The 25042-nt window shown below is 39.2% G+C and overlaps 1 protein-coding gene across 2 annotated transcripts in view; it reads right to left on the bottom strand.

Annotated features, from left to right (window-relative positions):
- Positions 1 to 1409: 1409 nt before the first annotated feature.
- LOC139720676 (nucleolysin TIAR-like) overlaps positions 1410 to 25042 on the bottom strand; it is a 76376-nt gene continuing 52743 nt past the window's right edge. For both annotated transcript variants that reach the window (XM_071632033.1, XM_071632031.1), the window contains exons 4-10: positions 18975 to 19050; positions 11953 to 12079; positions 8561 to 8644; positions 7632 to 7716; positions 7140 to 7287; positions 4361 to 4530; positions 1410 to 3465 (exon numbers count right to left, since the gene is read on the bottom strand). In XM_071632033.1, the coding sequence (XP_071488134.1) occupies positions 3300 to 3465; positions 4361 to 4530; positions 7140 to 7287; positions 7632 to 7716; positions 8561 to 8644; positions 11953 to 12079; positions 18975 to 19050 (856 nt within the window). In that variant the 3' untranslated portion in view covers positions 1410 to 3299. The remainder of the gene's footprint in view (positions 3466 to 4360; positions 4531 to 7139; positions 7288 to 7631; positions 7717 to 8560; positions 8645 to 11952; positions 12080 to 18974; positions 19051 to 25042) is intronic.

The raw sequence follows: 25042 nt of genomic DNA, 5'->3' as shown, positions 1-25042 counted from the left end.
ATATCACGAAGCAATTCACTTTTCTACCGTACCCTTTTCAATTCTTCATTTTGGCAACACAATTCATAAATAGGCTAGCAGTAAGCATCAATCGCTCTAGGATACAAAGCACAAACGTTAAATGGTTGATTTTGAATCGCACAGGATGTAGCCACGGACATTTTGTATTGAGTCTGTGTTTCACACACTAGTTCTGATGACAGCTGTATAAAACATTCATAACTTGGGCCACAGAGCCAATCCATGATGTATCATTACATACCACTACTTTAAGAACACTTTGAAAAAAGCCACAATGTACACACTAAAAGCAGTATTTGTGTCATCGCTATTACACAATTCCGTAAGAAAACATCGTCACTTCCTGATATGAGGGGCTTCGCCTGCACTGACTGTGTCATAGTTTTGATACATCCAATATCACTGGAAAAAATGTCATCAGAGATTACACTTCTGCGTGCTGCATCGTACTCCACAGATACTACACACTCTATGCTGTACATAAATTTTCAACTATGAAGCTAAAATTTGCCGACTGCTTCTCTCTCCGTAACTGATCAGAATAAATTATTTATAACATCAGCACATTCATGGGGCTGAGCCGTATTTGAAACTCATCCCTTACAGTACTGCTAACTTTTAAAACAAATGTTCCAAAGTCTGGTTGATCCATATATCTTTGCATTTCAGTCCACACGTCACCTCTGAAGCAGTTTGTCACGCCGACGCTTGCTTCCGTCACAAAAATATAACATTACACAACTCTTCCAGTCACTCTTTGTTCGGTTTGTGTGCCATGAGTTAAAAAGTTCCACATCACAATCTACATGTCATTCACAATTAGAGTGTTACTTCCTTTGTACACAACCAAAACAGAACAAAACAAAACAAAACAAAAAACACACAGCACAGATTCTACTGCAAAAGTGACTATGCAGAAACACATCAACTATTATTATCCGCAGATTCTGAGTGTTTTGTGAAAGTGAAAAAAAAAGTTCATCATCAGATGGGTGTTGTTCTGCCTAAAACATAAAAGAAAAAAAAAAAAGAGAAAAAAACTTGAAGTGAAAACTAGAACAAGGCACAAAAGTTGAGGAGTCCTGAGAAGTTTTTGTTTTGTTTTCTTCTTTTTTTTTTTTCTTGAGTGGTATCGCGAACATGAGCCGGACAATTGTGAGGTGACAACAAACAGTTCACGCTATCTACATCTTACACATGGACCATAAATGGCAAATTTTACAATAAAACATCAAGAGGCAGCAACACTCTTGAAGCTGTTACAAGCTGTTGCAAGCAGTATTGCGCCACTCCCATGCCCATACTCACTAAGATCCAGCTCTTACAAATTGAAAAAAAAAAAATGCAGCAAAAAAAAAACAAAAAACAAAAAACAAAACAAAAAAAGATATGCATATTAAAATGTCCCCCAAAAATTTATACACTCGAGTAAAAGGGTAGGGGGAAAGGGATAGGTTTGGGTTGGTCTGTATTCATGACATGCAAAAGTGTACAAATTCTGAATTTTCTTAGTAAAGCATAGGCAATCTACTGACAAACATATTATTTCTCAGGGTCTCCTACCCCCTTCTGATTCAGAACTATTTTTGATGCAGCAGTAGGTACCTAAGCTCCTTCAAGACATAGCACAATCAACTATGCATTGCATTCAATATCCTGTATATCTCCCTTTTTCTTGTGTGTATGTGTGGTCTCACCATGAGACTCATGGCAAATCTGTGAGACAAACAGACAGACAAACAAACAAAACAAACAAACAAAAACCAGAAAGGGACAAATGAAAATTAATCACCACTCACATAATTACTCTTTAATGTTTCACAGGCCATGGAGGGTAAATGCAGTCTTTACTGCACATAGCATCTCATGAGAAAATATCACTATATTAAAATGTTCAGACTCTGCTGCACGATTACCGCTACAAAAGTAAATTATGAAAAAAAAATGAAAAAAAAAAATCAAATATACCACAGAGCAAGTATATTGAGAAAATTTATCAATGCGTTTTATGAAACAAAGTTCCACAGTGGACAACACACACACACACGCATGCACACAAAATGCATATACATTGTATGTATGATGTACACGTACACAATTTTGCTCTGCTTGATAACACATAATATTCCTTGCCTCATCTCATTTCTTTTGAGTGACATACATACATATGCATGCACACACACACACACACACAGACACACCCACACACACAAAAGAAACTATCACTTCCAGTGTAAAGAGATATGGGGGCCGGGGGAAACGCCTAACATGTTTTGACAATAACACACACAAGCAACTAACACGTGGTTTTAAAAGGTAACAACACATTTTGAAATGTAAGAATATTGAATGTTGAATGTATTGGCATTGCATGATATATTCTTGGTTTGTTCTAATCTAATAAAGCCATAAAACTTAATCATTAATGAAGTACATCAGGATGCACAGTTTAAATCTCTGAATACAATGTGGGATCAAGTTTAAAACCCCAAAGGTGAAATAATATTGCCATCACAAGCAGCTGAAGTAACGCTTTCAAGAACTCAATATCGTACATAATGTACACTGTATTTCAAATGAAAACTGGAGATTAATATCTGCTTTCTCTCTGAGAGGTTTATACATCCTGAGGTATATTTGCTTGTCTAAAATACTTTGTATTTGTACTATTATTCAGTGCACAAGTCAGATCTTTATGTAGAATGTCTCTCTCTCTATTTTTCTCTTATTTTTTACACTACAAACATTGCATCAAGCTGTGGCCTCAATATTGATCCACTGATAAAACAAGTCACCCCAAATGCAATGTAATTTCTTCCTTACAAATGAAGTCACTCTTATCTGAACCCCACCCCACAAGAAAATGCTACTTCCTCTTCATTATTTGTTGTCTTTTATTATTATCATCATTTAAAAAAAAAAAAAAAATTGTCACACTCTGATCCAACCAACATCTCAAAACATTTGTACACAGTACATGCCACACTATAAACCTGGAAAACACAACCCTGCTCTGTACATCAATCGCTCAACACGTCAACTTCAACAAGCCGTCTCTTCCTGCTCTGCCATGGCAACATGCCAATTTTGACTACATCTCATCCTCCTCTCTTCCATCGGAAAATATCAAATTCCCTTCTACTCTGCGAGACGTTTATTTCATTTTCTCCCGATATATTACATTTTCTCATAGAATATCTGATTTGTATCTAGGTACTGTCGCTGCCATCTCTCGCTGATGCCGGTGCCGCCGCGGCCAGTCTCGACCCTGGGCGGCGTCACTGGTAGCCGGACTGTATGTAGCTGCCACCTCCCTGCGTCGAGTTGGGGTAGATGGCGCCCGCCGCCGCACCCTGCTGCATGACGTAGCCGGTCTGTGCCCCCATCTGGCCAGCCCCGTTGTAGCCTCCCACATAGCTCTGCTGCATCACCATGCTGGGATTTCTGCCATGGGAGATGTAGCCAAAAAAAGGTTTGTCATGTCAGTGATCTCGCAATAATGAACAAAGATATCATACGCTGAGAGGCTCTAGTTCAAATCATACGGATTCTGAGGTGGCAAGAAAACCAGTGCAATTTCTGTCATGAGGAATCCATTATTCACTAGTGCACGACAACATTTGTGTTTTCTACCACCCCAATGAATCTTATGAAAATAATTAGTAAATTGTTAAAATGACAATTTTTACATCTAGCAGACGAAATGTGTACCACGGTGGAGAGGATTTGCACAGTGGTCTAAGAGGCTGATATTGGTAGAACTTTAGACATGCCATCGGTGAAACAAACATTGATCGATCGCATATGTATGACGACATTCGTATTACAGTGCACTATTATCATAAATGTTGTTAAGGTTTAGTACATTCTTCTCCACTGACACATCGTTTTAAATATCACCAACATTATAGCAATGTTCTGTTTGGTAACATGGCACTAAGTAGATTAATCACTAAACAGGATTTCTGTAACGGGGCATTATAAAATGAAGCATAACACACACACAACTGGTCTAATGACCATCTCTAATTACGTAAGGGGCCCAGAACTTCACAAATCTGAAAGTTTTGAGTGGATTGTCACATTTTCACCAAGCTTCACTAATGTATACTACTAATATTTCTGCATTTTACTGAATCCATGTGCATATTTGAGGTAAGTTTCCTTTTAACCCGTTGAGGATGAGCTGATTTTTGCTATAACACATATTTCCCATTGACACCTGCCCAGGTATACTTGCGACTAGTCTTCAACGGTTTAAAGGTCAACATGAACACAGGGCATATTTTCAATTGTGAAGGAGGAGGAGAAGGAGAAGGTATGCGGAAAGCACACTCACTGGAAGTAGCCGAATTGCTGGGGTACATTGCTCATCATGTAGGGCTGGGTGGGTCCCACCTGGTATTGGTAGGGGTACTGGTTGTACTGGTTGAAGGTCTGTTGCTGCTGCTGTTGCTGGGGTGGCTGGTAGAACTGGCCCATGCTCTGCTGCAACTGCAGGTGCTGCGCCTACCGGGGGATCAAGCCACAAACAAATGAAGAGACTATAGCGAATTTCTCACGAGCACAAAGATATATCCTTGAATTAACACCAGCAGCTGCTGGCCGGTCACTGCAAAGCTCACAAATTGCTTGAATATTCTAATCTCCACTAGTATATACTAATCGAGATGCCTAAAACATCACAGGAAACCTGCAGCAAGGAGGACTCCAGCTTATCAAAATCTCAAAACAGACAATTTTGCAGCAAGCTCTGCCCCTATCACATATTATCAGATCCAAATTACATAATGTTTGCAATTTTGATTGTCAATAATACTCTCATCAGATGTGATAGTGATACATTTTTTAAAAACTGAACAGATGAACTTTGCACAATAGAGCATGTATACATAATCCTTTCCTGCTTGATTACATCCATGGAATCTCATTGACCTCTTATGAGCTCAAGCTGAATTATCATTCCGACACTTTATGACAGCCAGTTCAATAATTACAAGTTGTTTCTTTGAAACTGCCAAAAAGCAACCAATAATTACTGCACATGCCAATTGTAACCATGAATTTGTGTGCAGTTGTGTGTGTGCGTGTGTGTTATGAATGCACACCTGAGGCCTGTTGCATATTTTTTTTTTTTTAAACTAACAAAACTCAGGTTATCTTTAACAGAGCTTTTTGCTGTGTTAAAGGTATTATTTACCATTTGTAGATGAAACAAAAACCCAGCATCAGAGCTTCAAAATAGTTCTAAAATGTGAGTTACGGATAGAAACAACCAATGTAAAAATTTGAACCAGTATAATCGATGTTAAGTATCTTTAAATATACAAAATGTGAACAATAGTTATAATGAAAATGTTTCCAGACTAAATTGTCTACAGTTACGGTATAATGACAACTAGAAATATCACTTAAGGTGATTAATACCCCCGCCCCGTGACGACAGTCTTACCCAAGGAATGATCTTTCCTTGATCTTCTGCCATTTAAATGCCGTTACCATGGCAACGCAGCTTCCGACACGTCCGAAAAATATGTCTTGCACATCTTCCCACCAAGACTATTGTGTGTGCCACATTTCACAAGCTTTTGTCAAAAACTGAGGAAGTAGTTCAATCCACAAGATCTTTCCTTGATCTTCCACCATTAATATGCCGTTACCATGGCAACGCAGCTTTCGACATGTCCAAAAAATATGTCTTGCACATCTTCCCACCAAGACCAATGTGTGTGCCACATTTCATGAGCTTCAGTCGAATACAGAGGAAGTAGTTCAATCCGCAAGATCTTTCCTTGATCTTCTGCCATTTATATGCCATTACCATGGCAACGCAGCTTCCGACACATCCGAAAAATATGTCTTCCACATCTTCCCACCAAGATCAAGGTGTGTGCCACATTTCATAAGCTTTGGTCAAAAAACTGAGGAAGTAGTTAAATCCGCAAGATCTTTCCTTGATCTTCTGCCATTAATATGCCGTTACCATGGCAACGTACTTTCGGGTACTGTCAAAAAATGCGTCTTGCACATCTACAACCAAAGGCACACATCTGTACCAAGTTTCATGGAAATTGGGCGAAAACTGAGGAAGTAGTTTGCAACACAAAATTTTCCATCATTTTGGCTCATAATATGTGAGCTGTTACCACGGCAACATACTTTTTGTCACTGTCAAGAAATGTGTCATGCTGACCTATATCCTAAGACAAACATTCAATATGAATTCCATGAGAATTGGAAGAACACTGATGAAGCAGTTTTGCCATGAAGCATTTTGCCCTATATTTTACCAATAACATGCCGTTACCATGGCAACGCACTTTTTGCCACTGCGGAAATATGTGTCTTGCACATTAACATATTCAGATGAACATCTGTACCTAATTTCATAAAAATTGATCAAAAACTGTGGGAGGAGTTCGCGACGCAAGATTTGTACCCATTTTTGCCCATATGCCGTTACCATGGCAACGTACTTTTGGGTACTGTCAAAAAATACGTCTTGCACATCTACAACCCAAGGCACACATCTGTGCCAAGTTTTATGGGAATCGGTTGAAAACTGAGGAAGTAGTTCGCGACGCAAGATTTGCAACGGACCGACCGCCCGACCGCCCGACCGCCCGACCGACCGCCCGACCGCCCGACCGCCCGACCGTCCGCTGATTCCTATATACCCCCTTCAAACTTCGTTTGGCGGGGGTATAAAAATAGTAATAGCTCCTTATATTCTAAGCTTTATTGCAAAAATGTTATACGGTTGGATGTTTTGTGATACAACTGACCTACACATATGCATCAAAAGTGATATCTTGGAACATTTTTAAAATCACTGCTCCCAAAGGTAAACAGGACCTTTAAAGTCAATGGCAAAGTAAGGCTAACCTGAGTTTTGGGTGCTTAACAGAGTTGTTCTCAGACAAATAGTTTAATGCAACAGGCCCCTGGATGTCTGCTTAATTTACACGTAACTGAAGTTTAATTGCCAAATCCAAATCTATCATTAGCAGGATACTGTCAGAAGCTTCATCTTAGCTATGTCATGACTCAGGTGTAATTCCGGAAATGGGACAGCATCCCTTGTTGCCTAGCAACCAACTGCTACTACCCTCCCTCACCTGGACATGGGGCTGGTGGAGTCCTGCTGAGGATGAAGATGAGGATTCGTTGCTCTCCTTCCCCCACGAACACTTGACCGTGTGACCCTCGATCTGGGACCCGTGGACCGATACTATTGCATTGGTGGCACTTTCGTGATTTGAGAACCTGTACATCGTTGAGAAAATAGAAATATCATACCTTCATATCTGAGATATCCGAGCTATCTCAGCCAATTTTCATCAAATAAACTTTGAATTCCTCTTACAATTATATGCTCTTTCATATTTCATAAGAGGTTTCTCATTATCTACAAAAAATTATCATCAAAAAACGTTGGAAACCTGTAGCTCCGTCTCAACTGAAACTGTGCCATCCCTTTAAAGCCTATTTGTTTCAGTAACTCTCCTGCTTTTATGGAAGTTGTGGCTCTTTTCAACTGAAGCAATGTCAAAGGACAGACTAGACTCCATCATCATTTTCCATATTATTACAGCCACTAGATCACTCACCTAACAAATGCGTATGCCTTCTCGGGAAATGTGCGGACCTCCTGGATGGCACCGAATACTTTGAAGACATTTCGAAGTAAGTCCTCTGTAGCACCCAGGAGGGAAGGGGAGAGGGAAGGGGAGAGGGAGGGGAAGAGGGGAGGGGAGGGGAAGGGAGGGGAGGAGGTGAGAGGGAGAGAGAGAAAGCAAACACAATACAGTCAAGCAATCAATAAGCGTTCATCAAACAAGCCATTCTCTGGAGTTTGCAACATCTGGCAGATGTATTACCTCCTCCAGATATGACTGATGCCATATCATGTGACACACAATGTAAATTCATTTATAGGTAAAAATTGCTCCGAGACATATGTTTCAATTGTAATTCTCCATTAAGTGCTTTCCATGGGGGGGGGGGGGGGGGGGGGGGGGAAGCAACTCTCTATTACATGGGAACCAACCTTGTGCAGGGCTTACTGATGAATTACTGAAATGCACACACTTTCTGTCTAAAATTGGAGTTGTTGTTTTTAGCATGACTCCCAACATGCAATCACTGTATGACCTTTGCAGGAGTAACTCAGCTTATGCAAAGGAAATCTACGGAACATCTCATAGAGAATACATGCACCAGCCGAAGACATATGGACATAATCCAGAAGCTTACAATCTGGCAGCTACAACCATCATGCTATTTACATACATAATCATTTCTAATGTCCATACTTCCTACACGGCACCCCCTGGAATCCGGCAGGCTGGAAATAGACTGTGATGACCCTTAAGGTCAATCAAATCACTTGATACCCAAAATGGTTGTCATAGTAGCATAGTTCACCCAGTAACTCCTCGTGGGTCTGGGCACTCAACATTCCTCAAACAGTGAGTATCCCCTCCACCATTTTGCCCCTTCAGTCCGGCCGGCCACACACTCTCAAGGGATTTCTCACCTGTGAATTTGAATTGTAGACCCCCGATGTACACTGTGCAGTTGTTTTGGCTGGTCTCATTCAAAACCTTCTCATACGACTTGGCTGGAGATGACGGGATGGAGAAGAGAAATGGGGAAAAAAAAAACAATAAGATGAAATTCGTCATGACGACAAGATGAAAACTGTGCTGCAGAGGGCACCACATGCATCTCACCATTTAGAATCACACAGGTTCTTAATATACAGATTAAGATACAGATTAAAGCTGCACTACTGACACAGCACTACTCATTATCCTTCATTTACAGATTTGATTACGTCAGTCACAACAATAGTTGGGGCATGTAAACTTGTCTCCGACTCCCAGAGACAGTCAAGTGAATGGTCTCACATCTTTACTACCAGAGGGCTCATATTTGTCCCTCTCCCCTAATAAAATTCGGGGGGGGGGGGGGGAGTTCTCACTGGGCTGGTTCACAGGTCTCTATTTGATGGTCAGTCTACGATAGAACAAACTGGTGGGAGAAGAGGTCGAAGTGGTTACACTTTTATTACACTTTACAGCAAAGGATTTTTCCTAAAGTGTTCACGCATAGAAATTTAGTTGAAGACACCTCTCATCACAGAATTTTCTCCTAAGAGTTAATATGGGCTGGTAAAAAGTTTCTGATTTCTTGATTCAGTGAGGGTATTTGACGAATTTGTGAATGCTGAACTCAGCAGTTCGGTTTCATGACAGCACTTGTCAGAGGTCTTATTACAAAGATTGTCACATTTTCCGTCATACATTATCTATTGTCCAATAATGTCTTGATATGAGACTCATGTGACAGAGGAAGTTATTAATTGGCCATTATGAAACAAACAACATCTGCGAACTACAATAGGAGATTCAGGCTTCTCCCAACCTTTAGTGATTTGCTGGCTAGCTTTCGTTCACTCCTGTGGACTTCTTCAGGCCAAGTGATTTCACCGTTTCTCTAGCACTGCCTGCTTGTTTCTTGATCACTGGACCGAAGATTGGTCAAGAAAAAAGTAGGCAGTGCTAGAGAAAATGGTGCAATGACTTGGCCTGAAGACGTCCACAGGAGTGGACAAAAGCTAGCCAGCAAATCACTAAAGGTTGGGAGAAGCCTGAATCTCCTATTGTATGATCTCCCCTACTGAAGAAAGTTTTCTGCATCTGTGAACCCTCCTTTTCTCTTGATCCTCCCTCTCAGAGGGCAAACCGAAAATCCCTTGCATTCTGACTTCATCAATGACCCCTTGTAGGAGATAAATGCAGGCTAAACTCCACACAGTGTAATGACAGGCAATGGGACAAACATCCAAAGCCTGTCTACTGGAGGAGGGGGGGGGGGGGGGGGGGAGTGTGACAGACTGGTCAATTCTTAATGCTATCCTGTCCCACACATATACACATATTGTGAGATGTCAGCACTCGCTACCTTCAAGCGGTCACTACGCAGCGGGTTCAGGTGCTAAACTGCTTGACTTAAAAGCTCTCTGCAAGGCTATCAGTTGAGAGTACCAATGAGTTGTTTGAGGGCAGGGCAGGGTGGGGAGGGGGAGAAAGAGCCACTTTACACTACAGACAAACTCCTTTTTGTGTCAGAGCCTGTAACTGTAATGTCATCTCACATGCACTGATCTGAGCTCTCACTGTGGTACACAACTGAAGTTGGAGCATGTTGCAAGCTCTGAATGTGAGACATTGCTGAAACTGTATGTGCCCGGAGCACACAATATTTCGTGACTTGTTGCCTGTTGTGCTGCTTACGTTTGATTTTCTGTCTGTTTTGTGCACAAATTTTCTAAATACCAATGGTAGTTTGATGTTTCTCAAGTTTTGCATGTTTTTTTTTCACCTGTTGGATTACATTTTATTTTGAGCATGTCGCCGGTTCTCAAGGATGTTGCTGGCTTTTGAGGATGTTGCGCAAGGATTTGAGCATGTCACAGCGACATGCTCAAACCCTTTGTGGAACACCCTGGCTCTGTATTCCTATTGCTTGTAATTCACTGTAGTTTTATTCCAACAATTAGCTGTTGACTCACAGGCGGCGACAATCTTTACAATTACAATACAGCCTCTAGAGGTCAAAAGTTTACAATTATTAATAATGAATAAGAGAGGCATTAGGAAGATTACACTGTGAAATGGACAATGTATACAAATAGATTTGCTTTCATTCCCACTGTCAATAAAATGACGATAATAAAATGCATCACTGTCTGGTGAAAATGACAAGACGTTTTTCACCCATTTCTGTTCGCGGCCATTTGACTAATTTACCAATCTATCAATTCTACTAAATCAATATCCATGAAAGCTCATTATTAGTAAGTAATAACTGTATCATGCGGCTAGGAACAGAAATGGGCATTTCCCCCCCCCCCCAAAAAAAGAGAATAATATTAATGCAGAAACTCTGCAAATGCTAAAGCAATAGCTACTGATTGCTAGTTTTGTTTGTTTCATTTTTCCATCTGAGAAGATGGCTGGATAGTCCATATTACGCTGTACTACCTGGTCTTCTTTGGGGTCCAGTTGGATATACTTGGGGTGGGACCACTTTACCGGGTTAAGCACTCTCCTCTTTGCGATGAACGAATGAAGCAGGATCTTTTACCTGCACAAATTTTGACTCTCTCACATAAGGGACCTCCATTTTATGTCCTATCCGAGGGAGAGTGTTTTGCCTCTTACTACAGGCGACGTTATGACTACATACAACATTGCTCAGCTAGACTTGGGAATCGAACCCGGGTTATTTGGATCTGGAGGGAGATGCGCTACCGACTGAGCCAGATAACGAAGATACTGCTCTTCACACTACATGTACTTCGTTCTCCAAAAGTTGAAGGAAAAATCTAGGTAACATGAATGCCGCTTATGTCCTAATACTTTAGACGGATCTTGATGTTAACACAGCCATGAGGGCATTCCATTAACTTCAAGAAATCCCCAATTTGTGATTTCAAACTGTAGAACTTGTTCTTTTTCAACATTTAGTTACCACTCTTGAGCTACTGTCATTTCCCTGTCTCAAGTACCGATTAAAAAAAGGCACCATTGTCAGCATGACCGATTACATATCAAACTGGTCAGGTGCCAGGTAACATACTTCATTGAGTGTGGGCTCTTACCAACTTACATGTACTCCTCAGACCCTCAGTCTGTTTACCATAGAATAAGGAGAAGTCAGACTCTTACTTACGATTTGTTGCTGCTTGTGACATAAGATTACAAACATACTGAAATGTTTTTTTTTCTTTGTGTTCCCTTCACGTGTGTGTAAGCATAATCAACGGCCAGCAAAGCACCACGTCTACGGCAGGTTCCAATACCAAAGGTATTCAAGATGGTTGGAGGGGATGGGGTGAAGTAAGAGGGGGTTACTACTTACTGCCTTCAATCTGCTGCTGCCTCTGAGAGGTGGGTTTGCGGGTCGCCCAGCCGGTGCGGATGGCTTTCATACCTGGGTACTGCGGCAGGATGGCACCGTTCATCTCCTTGATGGCATACTGAGCGTCCTGGATACGTGGGGGAAAAAAAAAAAATCAGGATAAAAGTGATCAGTGGTGACTTTAACAGCAACATTCATATCTAGATAGTTGGTGGTTGTTTTTTTCCACAATTCTGGGATGCCAAAATGTACTGTAGTATAAAAATTGGGGAGGCTCCATGGCGCAATCAGGGAGATACATACACTGTACTTCTCAATTGGTGAAAACAAATCTGAAATCCGGCAGGCTTTTATACTCTCCTGTCAGGACAAGACAAAATACTTCAATTTTCAGGAAGACCTTGCAGCTCCCTATATACATACAGAGATGGCAACTGAAATATCTTTTTTTTTTTGCAGTATTTTGTACTCTCCCCCACCATCCCCCCCCCAAAAAAAAAAGAAATACTGCCTGTTTCATGACAAATACTATTTTCCCTCAAATTGTATTACACACACATCTACAGCAGGAAAGGTAATAATACTGCTTTACGCAAAATATGCCTTTTCGGCCCTCACAATACTGCAATGCTGTGTACAAGGTTAGCGTTCCTGCTGTATTGATCACTGGTTGTGCGTCTCCTTTGCAATACTCATAGGAAAACTTAGGAGCATCTACTGCAATGTACTAGAAATGTTTTGCAAACATATTTTCTCTTTGAATGTTGAATTGTACTTCACACATCTCAAACTGATCACTCATTTTTTAATTGGTAAATGCTGAGTAAAAATACCTAGAAAAAAAAAAGGTACTCAAAGAGCAACCCTGCATACTGAAGACAAGACTTTGACTGGAGGAAAGGGGATTTGGACAATTGCTTGTGTCATGTGACATGATCACCTGACAGATGTCTGTGGCAAGGATGTGATCACCTGACAGTTTGATCTGTAATACTGTGAACTCTGCCCATACAGAGTTTCAGTGTCCTCTTTGCATGCATGACATGTCATCTTCATATCTGTGAATTTAACTTTTTATGCCCTTCCTTCTCTCCATCTCAGAAGATACACACTAAGCTGGGCAATGGATGTAAACTCGAGGGCTGGATTTCACAAAGGCAGTTTAAATCTATGCCGCGGTTTATGCAAATTTTAACTGCGTAAATACATATCACACATCATCTACACCAACAAACATCCACTACTGAATGCACTCTGATACATGTACACTTCTATATTTCATACAAACTATACCTCTTTTGTGCTTTTTTCTAGTCAATGGACTCAATGTATACCATGGAGTTTATGTAAAATATGTGTACCGTGAATTTGGACCAATGTATTTGTATGTTCCCAACTGCCTGTCTGAAAAACTTATATGCTTAATACGTAGGCACGTTAACCAATATTAAAAAAAAATTCAAAACCTGCTCCTCCACCTCCCTCCCCCCCCCCAAAAAAAAACCCCCACTGTATCCCGTATAAAGAAAAGTGTGCTGTATAGTCTCATAGGTGGGAAGTTACAATTAATTTTCAATTTTGAATGTGCAGACCCTCTGCAGGAGCTCAGCCACTCTACTACATTGTATTTGTAAGTTTCACTGTGCGTGCTTAAAGGGATGGTACTGTCTTGGTGGAGATGAGGATCGGGCTTTTAACTTTTTGCAAGATACAAAGAAACAGCTTATGAAATTGTACATAGCATACCATTCTAAGAGGAATTCCAAGTTTATTTGATGAAAATCGGTTTTGGAATGGCCGAAACATTTGAAAACAAGGTAAAACAAAGCGACTGTAATAAAAGGTGGGTCCCATCTTTTATTAGGATTGCTTTGTTTTGGGTGTACATGTCAGCCATTTCAAAACCAATTTTCATCAAATAAATGTTGCATTCCTCTTGGAATTACATGCTCTTTCATATTTCATAAGAGGGTTTCTCATCACCTCACCCAAAAATGTTAGAAACCTGAAGTTAGGTCTTAATCAAAACTAAAAGATCCCTTTCATTCTGAAACTATTTGCCAGGGGTCAATATCACTGAACAAAGAAGAACTACATTTTGCCAGTTTACGGTGATGTTATATCAAATCTGTAAATGTTAAGCAGTTTTCTGTTTTGTTTTGTTGTTTGTTTTTTTTTTTGGGGGGGGAGACGTTCTTACTGTAAAACACAATATATTCGCGGCATGAAAATTTCATGAATTAGAGCCGACAGCCTTTCTCGCAGCATTAAATTTTCGCGACTTGCCACTGGCATCCAATGCATATTATGTTGCCGCTTGGATAATTCACAAAATTACAATGCATGTGAACATTCCTCATTTTACAGTATTTAAATTGATACTGCAACACATTGCCCTCACTACGACCAAACATTGCACCCATCAACAGCAGCATTTGGCCCTCATTTGTCCAACATTTTAGTATCCCATCCAACTGTCATCTAATGCAATTTGATAATCGAAAGCCTATATGCAGTTGGCTACTTTCCACTGTTTGTTGTTTGACAAATAGTAGCCCCTCTTGTTTGCAATGAAATAATGGCTCTTTAGATGTCTAGTGGAAAGTGCATTTGACATGGGGTCTTTTATAGAGAACAATGTCGCGTCCACATGCAATTTTGAAACGTCTTGTCTACTGTATGTTGCCCGCACTGATTCCATCTTTCTGCACAACCAAGCACTGCAAATAGAAATTGTGGTCCACTTTGAGTTCATTTGTACAGACTTGATATAGCTCCCTATTTAACTTTCCATAGCTGATTGAAATACCTTCACATGACAAAAATCAACTGATCTCACTAGATATTTTGAAACCTACTGAAATATACATGAAACCACATTACCAATGAGCCAACCCCCAATGAAAATTTCTCATGGTTGCCACGGTAAATTTACGAGCCACGTATAATAGTACCGCTTTTAATAAGATATCCATCAACAACAAACAAAATTGGAGACTTTCAGTTTCTAAGCATAATCAAAAGGTTCTCACAGAAGCAAAACACAAAGAGACACCAGTTCAAGTGGACCACTCACTAGTGTTACTGCTCTCTACCAGCAGTTGTGCCCCCGTACAGCCGTGAAAACAAAAGAAAATGGCACTAGGTACTGTGTGCAGCTATCTATATAAGGGTGACCAATTCACACGACAATGTTTCCCCACGTTGTGTAAATTGTAAATAATGTCATGATGTGCTTGAAATTTATAGGCCAACACAAAGATTAGCAGGTGGAGGTCTCTATGTATGTTACTTGGAATTCAGCCTCTAAGTTTATGTATAAATGTAATAAAACACAGGGTGTTTTTTCATCAAACAGATAAGCCCTCAAATCACATTTCAAATGCCTGACCTTCCACTGCTTGTATATTATGCTGCTTACTATTCAATCCCCACGTGCCCTGACTACAATACAATATGTATGTTTATTCATGTCTCTTCCTGAAGCTTGAAGTAGTTGTTACTCTTAGTCTTTTCATATCTCTACAAATAGATTCTTTATACTTGATTGCATGTACAATTAATTCAGTTTGGAATTTTGGCTCAATGAAATGGCAAATACACAGAAGAAGAAGAAGAAGAAGAAGAAAATATGATAAAACAGAAATAGTAATAATCATAGATAGTGGTGACTAAGAAAGCTATTGGCATAAACTCCTAACAAATTCATGTAGAGAGGTACAAAAGATTCACACCTGCTTTATCTAGAAATATGGCATCATTCTAGTTCTCAGCTAATGAGCTACACTGTTGTTCTTTTATGTGTTTTCAGCATGTACAACTTCATGTGGTATACAGCAGTGATATCCCATTCTGAGACTGGGCCACAGTACTTGGGCAATTCACAGAAACCAGAAAAAAATAGAACAAATGTTTGCTCCATCGACACATCATTAATTCATATTTATACTGCATACATTATGATTGATATGTGGCGATGTGTGCTCTTTATTTCTGCAAATAGGCGGTACTAAAAACTGCTTTCTCCCAGTGCTTGCTGTGTGTGCTTTCTGCAGTTCTGAATGGGAGCGCTACCGGTATACGGTCAGAGATTTGCACGGTGGTATGTTATATAATATTTCCACTCAAATATCATCAAAAGACAAATCATGGATGTTTCAAAAAAGCTTTTTATCAACTGCCATGAAATACTAAGGGCCCTGTTGCATTCGCTGACACCCCATTTCAATCTAACTTCCTACAGTTGCAAAAAAAAAATGCTGATCGTAGATATATTGTATGACAAAATTTTTCAATCAAACTGTCTGAGAAAGTCTTCAATCACATTGTCAATCTCATATCATGATTTGATAATATTCTTTATAAAGCTCTAAGCCTGATGTTTGTTCGCAAGTCAAATACATAACTTTAAAATGAAAAAAAGGCAGAGAAATGTGAAATGCAATAATGTGTCTGGAACCCTTCCAGAGTGGAGGCATAAAAACTGAATTTGCTAATCATTCAAATGACTACTAATGTCCAATTTCTTTACAACATCATCTACAAGGACTAAGGTACAGTACATGTGCTACATTAAATAAATATCATTAAAAAGTATGGATTTTACGTCATAGATCCTACCAAGAGCCTTGGTACATGTGTAAAGTGTTTTCACAGGGTGTAGATCTTACATGTACAGTAGGTATTGCAATGCAGAAACAGGACTTTTTATTTTTTACCTTCAATCTCTGGCACTCCAACCACGTCAGGTATAGACACTTAGTGATACTTTTTCACAATAAAGTAAATATCTATTTTTGTTCTTTTGCCTTGTTGTGTTTATGATAGCAATTTCTTCCCTTGTTCTCTGGCAATTATGAATACAGTGGTGTGGAGATACACTGTATATTTCTGTGAAACCTTTTTTTACATAACATTTTCATGCTTTCTATTGGAATCTACTGTATGTTTTATTATCTCCATAAATATTCTACAATATGGCAAAATGTATCATCCTACGGATTGCGCACGTGAACTGCCTACATCTGATCCCAAATGTGACTTAAGAATCTATCAGGGCCTTATCACACAGAAAAATCAAACACGTACAACCCCCCCCCCCCCCCCCCCCCCCCCCCCCCCCCCCCCGTCCGAAAAAAAAAGGAAGGAAAAATAACATGATATATTAATACAGCTCTGAATTGTTGTTGGCCAAACATCCTATGCCTTTTCACCAGGACCCACCCATACTTTGGCAGAATTTGGTTTTCACGAATTTCATTCCGATGTCGCAGTGTGATTCTTGGACAGGATTGAGGCAGGCTGTGATGCGTACCTTTAAACATTAAAACTGGCAAACATTCTGGCAGAGAAACCCACACACACACATACAGACCATTTACAGCACTTTCCATGGCTGTTGATACTACCAGGCATTCCTGACTGACCTAATTGCATTTTCTCACCACAAATATATTGGATGCCATGGCCCAGTGTCGACCCATACTGCACATAATACTGTAGGATCCTGCTATACAGCAGGTACGGAGAGACCTCCCCAGATTTTACCCAGCAACAATATTCAAGACACATCTCAGATCTGGTAACACTGAGTCAAAACATGGAAGTTAAAAATGTTGGAATACAGTGGACTCCCGTTATAACGAAGCCCTCGGGATAGGCAGTTTTCTTTCCTTTATATCAAAATTTTGTTAATAATACAACTGAACAAATGAACAATAACAAACATAGAGTGGTTAATGATGTGACCTGAATTTTTATTTCCATGTATATAAAGCGGAATTTTGTTTTGACCATGTTCGTTATAACAGGAGTGCACTGTATCTATTTTCCCCCTTTTATTTCTAGTTTTATTTTGTTTTGTGCGTTTGTTTGTTGGTTGTTGTATTTTTCTTTGGGAGAAGGGTTGGGTGGGTCATGCATGGCCCAATAATCAAAAAAAGATGCTAATGGAGCATTCACTGGTCAGCTGACCTTCTGTCTAGCTGCACTGTGCATGAAAGGGTCAAACCATGGAACACAGGTAGCTTCATGGTCAAACTCTCTCTTTGAAAATAACTCATAGGGGGTAGCTGGGGAAAAAAAAAAATCTTATTTTTTCAGTAAGTCCCCCTTCGACATTATTCTATTGCAGAAGGGGGAAAACCAGCAACAGGAGCACAACTGGTAAAATGTAATATTATCATAAGTTAAGTAATATTACCTGATGTCTTCTTGACATGGTTTAGACACGACACCACATAATAATGCAGGTTAGATGGGTGCGATATTGGATGATAACTCATCAAATCATCTGTCGGGAATCCATAACAAGAGGTACCGATATTTACTCTACGTGTCACTTTTCCACAGCATTTTCCTTGAAATCTGTGTCAGCAACTACTACAGACAACTTCCCCCTTCCTTTTCCCACTGTGCAGGTTACTCTAGCATATTAACCCTAAATCCTGGTTTCCAAAAGCTGCCCGTTGTAATTCTTTGGCATTTGAGGCACCCAAAATGGGTAATCTTCTAGCAACCGTACCATTCACCAGCACAAAATATCCCACTTTCAAAAGGTTAACCCATTCTATAGTGAATTCTGAAATGCCCATAGACTTCATACGCAGGCCACCAGGTTCCCATATGGAACGGGTTAACTCTGCTGTTATTGTTGCAATCAAAAACATGCTGAAGGATTACAACCATTACACTTTGATTAATGTGGGTGAGTATGAAAAAACTGACTAGCTTGGATTTCCCAGCTACAGTGCTGCAAACCTTCGCAAATCATTAGTTTTCATTTTTTTCAACTTTTGGTATTTTCTTTTGCTAAAAATGACATTCCTCTTCCCATTTTTCTACAGCAAGGGGGGGGGGGGGGGTGGAGGAAGAGTACTGGGTGTCAGTATACATGGGGTGGTTTAACCAATGGTGACTATCCCAGCGGCTCTGCACCAGGGCTCTGCACCAGGGCTCGGCACACCACAACCCCATCACCCATGGTCTCACAGCCGCGGCCTCAGCCAACGTCTCATCCTCACCTCTTCTCTCTCGAACGACACGAAACCGTAGCATCGCGACTTCCCCGTCTCTGGATCCCGCACGACTCGAGCATCACTGCAAGAAAAGGGCAGAGCATTCGACATATCAGCACACGAAATTATTGCGGTGGCTACATAACTGGATCTCTCGTGTTCTCTCTTTCAAAAATACAGAGCAATACAGTTTTTCAAACCATTTCCATTGACAAAAAAAAAAAAAAAATTTGAGGCAGAAGGATATCTTCTTGGCTTCTTATCAGTGTCTTCCCAAAGCAAAGTTGCAGTCACAGTATGATTTATTATTGACAATTTCCTGACACCTATGTTGCTTTTCTTGCTGAAAATGCTGGAATCATCTTACCTTCTCAGTCCTTGGAATATTATCGTTGAGACTTGGGATAAATATTTTGGCATATCACTGATTTCATGGAATATTCCATAACTTTGGTAAACACGAAAGTTGTTTGCTGTCTTCAAAACATTCCCTTTTGATCAGTTGCCAATAAATTCTTTTTCTGTTAATATCACATCAATCTCTTTTTGGGTTAGGGGTTTGTTTGGATTCTTTTCTTTTATTTTTTATTTTTGGTACGTGTAGGCAATAGTCTGTCACAATGCCTCATGATAGTTTGAGGGGGCATAGCTTGCTTCTATCCTCGCAACTGGGATATCCCGAGATATTCATCACTGCAAACATGTCACATACAAGCCCTATGTGCTTTGGACTGCAACTTTTGGACTGCAACTTTTCAACGCAACGTCCTCTTAGTCATCAAGACCTTTGCAAGAGAGAGAGACACACCATCTAAAGTCTGAGAACTTACGATGTTGCATTCAAAACGGAAACAAACAAGAAAATAATATGTGTATAAGATAGAAACAATAATGGAGAATCATACGTGGCTCGCTTTATTTTTCTCGGAAGGGCCTTTCACTGTCTCCACCAAGCCTGACTGGCTGCACCACTGAAAATTCGGAAACCGACAGAAAACTTTGCTCAGAGGAGATAAAAAAGTACTACTACTTTTACACATCACACTAAAATAAAATAAAGAAAAGGGACAAGCTACAGATAATTTTGGCAAATGGATACTAAACTACTTCACAGATGAAGGTGAATAAAAAAAGAGGAAAAAATGTATTAGATGATATGTCATTCATTTCTGATTGATTAAAAAAAGAAAGAATGAAGTAAATAAATACTAATAAAGGTCAGATGAAAGAATGCATCTGAGAACACCTTGCATGACGACTGAAGTTCGGAATGCCATAACCTTATCTTAATATACCACGGAATATTGATATTATGCTGATCATGATAATGTGTGACGAAGAAATCTTCAGCTACGGGCGTATATTCACCACTGGAGTGGTAACACCAAAGGGTAACAGTGAGCTACTACAGTATGTGTGTTACACATGTACACAACACTGCACACAAGAACTTTGCTAGGGACAACCGGGGGCTGTGAAGGTATATCATGCGACATGCTACACGTAACAACTCATTTTGACTCATGTTCAACTCTACACATGGCTAGCCTACAGAGCGGACACATAGAAGCAGGACATGTGCAGTGTAATATCACACTGGGCAACTTTTTTCACTCATCTTGCTTTCACACAAACATAGCCCTCATGTTGCATGTAGATATATCGATCTATTTACTCTCTTCTTCTTCTTCTTTCTTTTTTTTTTTTTTTTTGGGGGGGGGGGGGTTGGTGAGGAGAGGGAGGTAGGGGATAACTACTATTGAAGCTTTCAAAGCACGTTATTTACAACAAGTATCCAAAAACTACGGACAACATCATATAGTTGCAGAGAGCTATCACATCCAAGTGTGTACATTTTGGGAGGCAGTTCATAATTTTAAATATTCCCACAATACATTTGTCCACTAACAGTATGAATATATTATTTCATAAACATTTCATTGACAAGAACATAGGTTTGGTGTATTTAGTGCTTTCCAAAAACACCAACAAATACAAGCGCTATTTCCATGCGCTTTCCCTCGTTGACACTGAGCTCCACAAGGAAACTAACAAACTGCAGTACTGAAATAACAATCTAACTTTGTGGGGGATGGGAAAAATGGCAAAAAAAAAAAATAAAGAGGAGAAAATTCTCATTAGCAAGATCAAAGCATTACTATCATTTTTAGCCCTGAGGTCATGAAAGCAATAAACAAAACCAATACCTCTACCCACTCACGTGAAGTTTAAACAAACATCTTGTTGTGTATGTCGTTCACCATATTTAATGCAACAGTAATTTCCCATCTCTATGTGTGTATCAGTGTTCATAATTTGAATGGTGGTTCAAAAATCATGATAATGTTACAACGAAAATCAAATAATGAAATGTAAAACCAGCAGGGAAGAGAACTGATTACTTTGATTTCCCACTGACACTTCACTGTAGCAATGCAATATAAATTGTCAGCAGCAAACATCTTGTACTAAAAAAGTTAAATGCATCCATTCCCAATTCATGGCATTCCGTTTGTTTGTTTTGATGGTTTTTTATTTCTCATGCTGAATTCCTATTCTCAGGGATGTTGCATTCTTCAAACTACATTGCAGGCAGTACTAGATGAGATATTGACTGAAGAGAGACTACAATCTATATAAACAGTGATTGATGAAGAATGGCCAATACATGATTGACATGATCAAGATAATCATTAGTTGATTGCTAGTGCTTGTCGCTTTCAAAGATGAGTCCTTACTATCAAAATTTGACAATAATTGCCCATAATAGTATAATGGCTCATACCTTATCCTCTCAGCAAATAAAACATAACGCACATGAGGTGAGGTCATATGTGCAAAAGTTGAACTTCTTATACAAAACGGCTAAACTTGAACCAGTGACCTCCACGAACTCAAAATGCAAAAAGATATTGTTGCCACTACTTTCTTGGGATTACGGGGGAAGGGGGGGGGGGGGTGTTTCATTTTTCAAGGAAAACTGCTGAATGTTACACATGTATCTCAAATCTGTCTGTACACACAAACAATATATTTTTTTTGTTTCGCTCTGTTTTCCCCTGCCCAGGGCTGGGATATTCTATGTCATACATTGATATGATAGTCATTCAAACAAACTTACCTATCAGCCATTTAGATTTAAATCTGAGTGTAAGACATCTATGGACTTTTTGTTTTGTTTTATGTTTGTTACATAAAATTTACAGATTTACTTACATCAGACAAAGAAGTAAATGTTGTCTCCATTTTTCCATACTGGTTGTGGGTATACATGTACTACCATCCAACAGCCAAATTACTACATGCTGAGTTTGGGCAGGGTCTGGTGTTATATGATGATATACCCAAGGTTAAAGGTAGGGAATCCCATTTGCATGCCTTAAATGAAGAGTTGTATAAATACAGTGGTATGTTGAAGAGAGTATCATTTTAGAAACTCCCATAAAGTATTGAAAGTGGAAGGTAACATTTAGTACATTTTTTTGACCGTTAGATTTTGAATTGAATTTTTTTCGGGGCTCACCGTAAATTCCAGTACATTACTAGGCTAGCTTTGCAGACCCATGCACTGCATGTGTGTTCATCATCATATTTTGTGAAGAAAGTTCATCAACACAAGCCTCATTTCTGAATATACATTCTTGCCACACACTCTATATGTCATTACATCAGCTCATGTACCTTTTGATTTGTGTTTATAGATAACAAATACAGAAGACTGCAACAAAAAGGCTTAAGTGTGTCTGACACACAGAACTACTGAGTAGTTGAGTTTTCTGCATTATTCAAATTTTAGATAACTGTTGACTTCCAAATTTCTAAGCAGTGGCCTAAGCAAGTCCCCTGAGGTTCATATTTAATGTTTTGCTGCATTTTGGGAGGTCTGTAAAAGGTATCCCCTACCTTTAAGGCCTCATCTACAAGTAAAAATGCCAATCTCTATTGCTGCACTCTATCAACTGTGGTGTCACTGCAAATGATTTCAATTCAAGGTCCTAGAACGACAAATTTGAAAAAAAAAAATTATAAAAAATATGAGTGAAAGAAGGACTACTCCATGACATAAAGAAATCCAAAATAACAGAAAGAATCTGCATAAATTGAAGCTGGCACATCTACTACCATTTTTTTGTTGGTCAGGTACCAAACTACCATGCATCAAACAGAATGGGTAGAATTGATCTTCCCTCTCTTAAATCACTGACATTATGTCTCCCATGTATGTGTAGATTCAAGAAATGATATCGATTAAAACAATTACTGTGAAATTAAAAAAACAAAACAAAATTGAATTATACAAAAATGATGCTGCATTTATATTTAAGTTCGTCTATCCCCACTAATTTATCTCAACTCCCAAGATCCAAGTGGTAAGGTATTAGAAGACAGGTCAACATTCATACTTTCATACCAACTGAACAGATACGACACAAATCACATGATTTTTCATCCTTCTCATACATGCCACATACATGGCTTGTAGAGGAAGGGCATAGACAAATATTTTTAAAAGCATCCTACTTAACAATTCTGAGGCTTATTCCTAACAGATATTAGGTGTAAGCCCTGAAATGATTCTCAATTCAAAACAGTTATCAGACCACGCCTGCCAAGAAAAAGTGTTACTGCAAGTTTTTTGTCTCTAGCAAATGCTTCTACAAATTCAGAATATGGAGAGGCAAAAACTCTTGCATGCAAAGATGAATATGGCACATCACCTTTAAACTATTGCAAACAAAGATTTGTCATCACTTAAAAATTTTGGAGTAGAGATCACATGATACCAATACAAAGTTCAATATATTTTCCATCTCAGTGCAAGACCGAAATTGTGGTACTCACTTAAGGGACTCTATCTTCATTTAAAGACAAGGTATGATCTTTTAAACGAAATATACAGTTTCATTCCAGTTCATCAGCATTTGTGTCAGTTTTATGCAAGGATCCTTTAGTACTGATGGCTTGTAACCAGTCTATCAGATCCCATTCAGATTTAAAATAGGAGAGCTACAATGAATACCTCGCAATGACAATGTGGGCTCTCAGAACTAAGCTCCGGCTGGACGTCAGAACCACCATCGGAGGAGCACAACTATGTATGCTCCATCATACACCAACATCAACAGCACCCATTCTAAGACAGTTCTCATCGAATTATGATGATGATGATAATAATGAACCTCTCTTGTACACTATAGCAGATCACCAATAAGTCCACATGTGTTCTTTGACATCTCTGAAGAATAAATTACAGCATAGAAATGTCGCTATGGCGACTGGTACAATATCGCAACCGTAACGTATTATCTCCCAAAGGGTCTATGTAAAGTGCATCTTGCCTGTGTGAGACAACAGTTTCATGTGATTGGCATAACAATCACTATCTTGTAGTCACACAATGTATGGGCCTACAGTAATTTCTATGACAATACTTTGAGCTTTATTCATGACATGGAAAAATATAAATATTTTAGTATTTTCACGTAACCTTCTTGACTCCATGGATCAAAACTTTTCCTAGAGAATTTCTATCTAGTAATACATGTGCACATGAAAGTTTTATGAAAATACTTTCAGTAATTGCAGAGATATGGGGGAAATTGCTAAATATGTTTTAAAGACCTCATGTTTGTTTGTTTGTTTTTTCTCGTATTGTCAGTCATTTCTGGTTTACCGATCTCACGTGGCATTACATAGACAACAAAATTACAAAGCTGCACAGTGCATCTTAAAATCACAACAAATGACCAAAAAAAAAAAAAAAATGCACCCAACAAACAGGGAAATTTGCTCTCCTCCCCCCCCCCCATACAAACTTACCACAAACAGAAGCAGCACTAATCCATAAACCAATGACCAACAGCAACACAAAAATATCAACCTTTATCTTTACAACATATTCAATTAACACTTAACATCATAATTTCAACTTCATTTGCATATTTTTGCAACTAAACGAACACTGCCCTACAACTTCATGTATGTGTCGTATGCTGCACGCATATATATTAGTAATCTAGAGAAAGAGTTTAATACATTCAGACTATAACAAAATAAATGAATGAACAGATGAT

Source organism: Diadema antillarum, unplaced genomic scaffold, assembly GCF_040938485.1.
Source record: "Diadema antillarum isolate AM-2024a unplaced genomic scaffold, OU_Dant_1.0 scf00000131, whole genome shotgun sequence".
NCBI classification, from domain to species: Eukaryota; Metazoa; Echinodermata; class Echinoidea; order Diadematoida; family Diadematidae; genus Diadema; species Diadema antillarum.
Note: the sequence above shows the minus strand (reverse complement) of the source record. Positions and strands in the feature narration are given on the sequence as shown.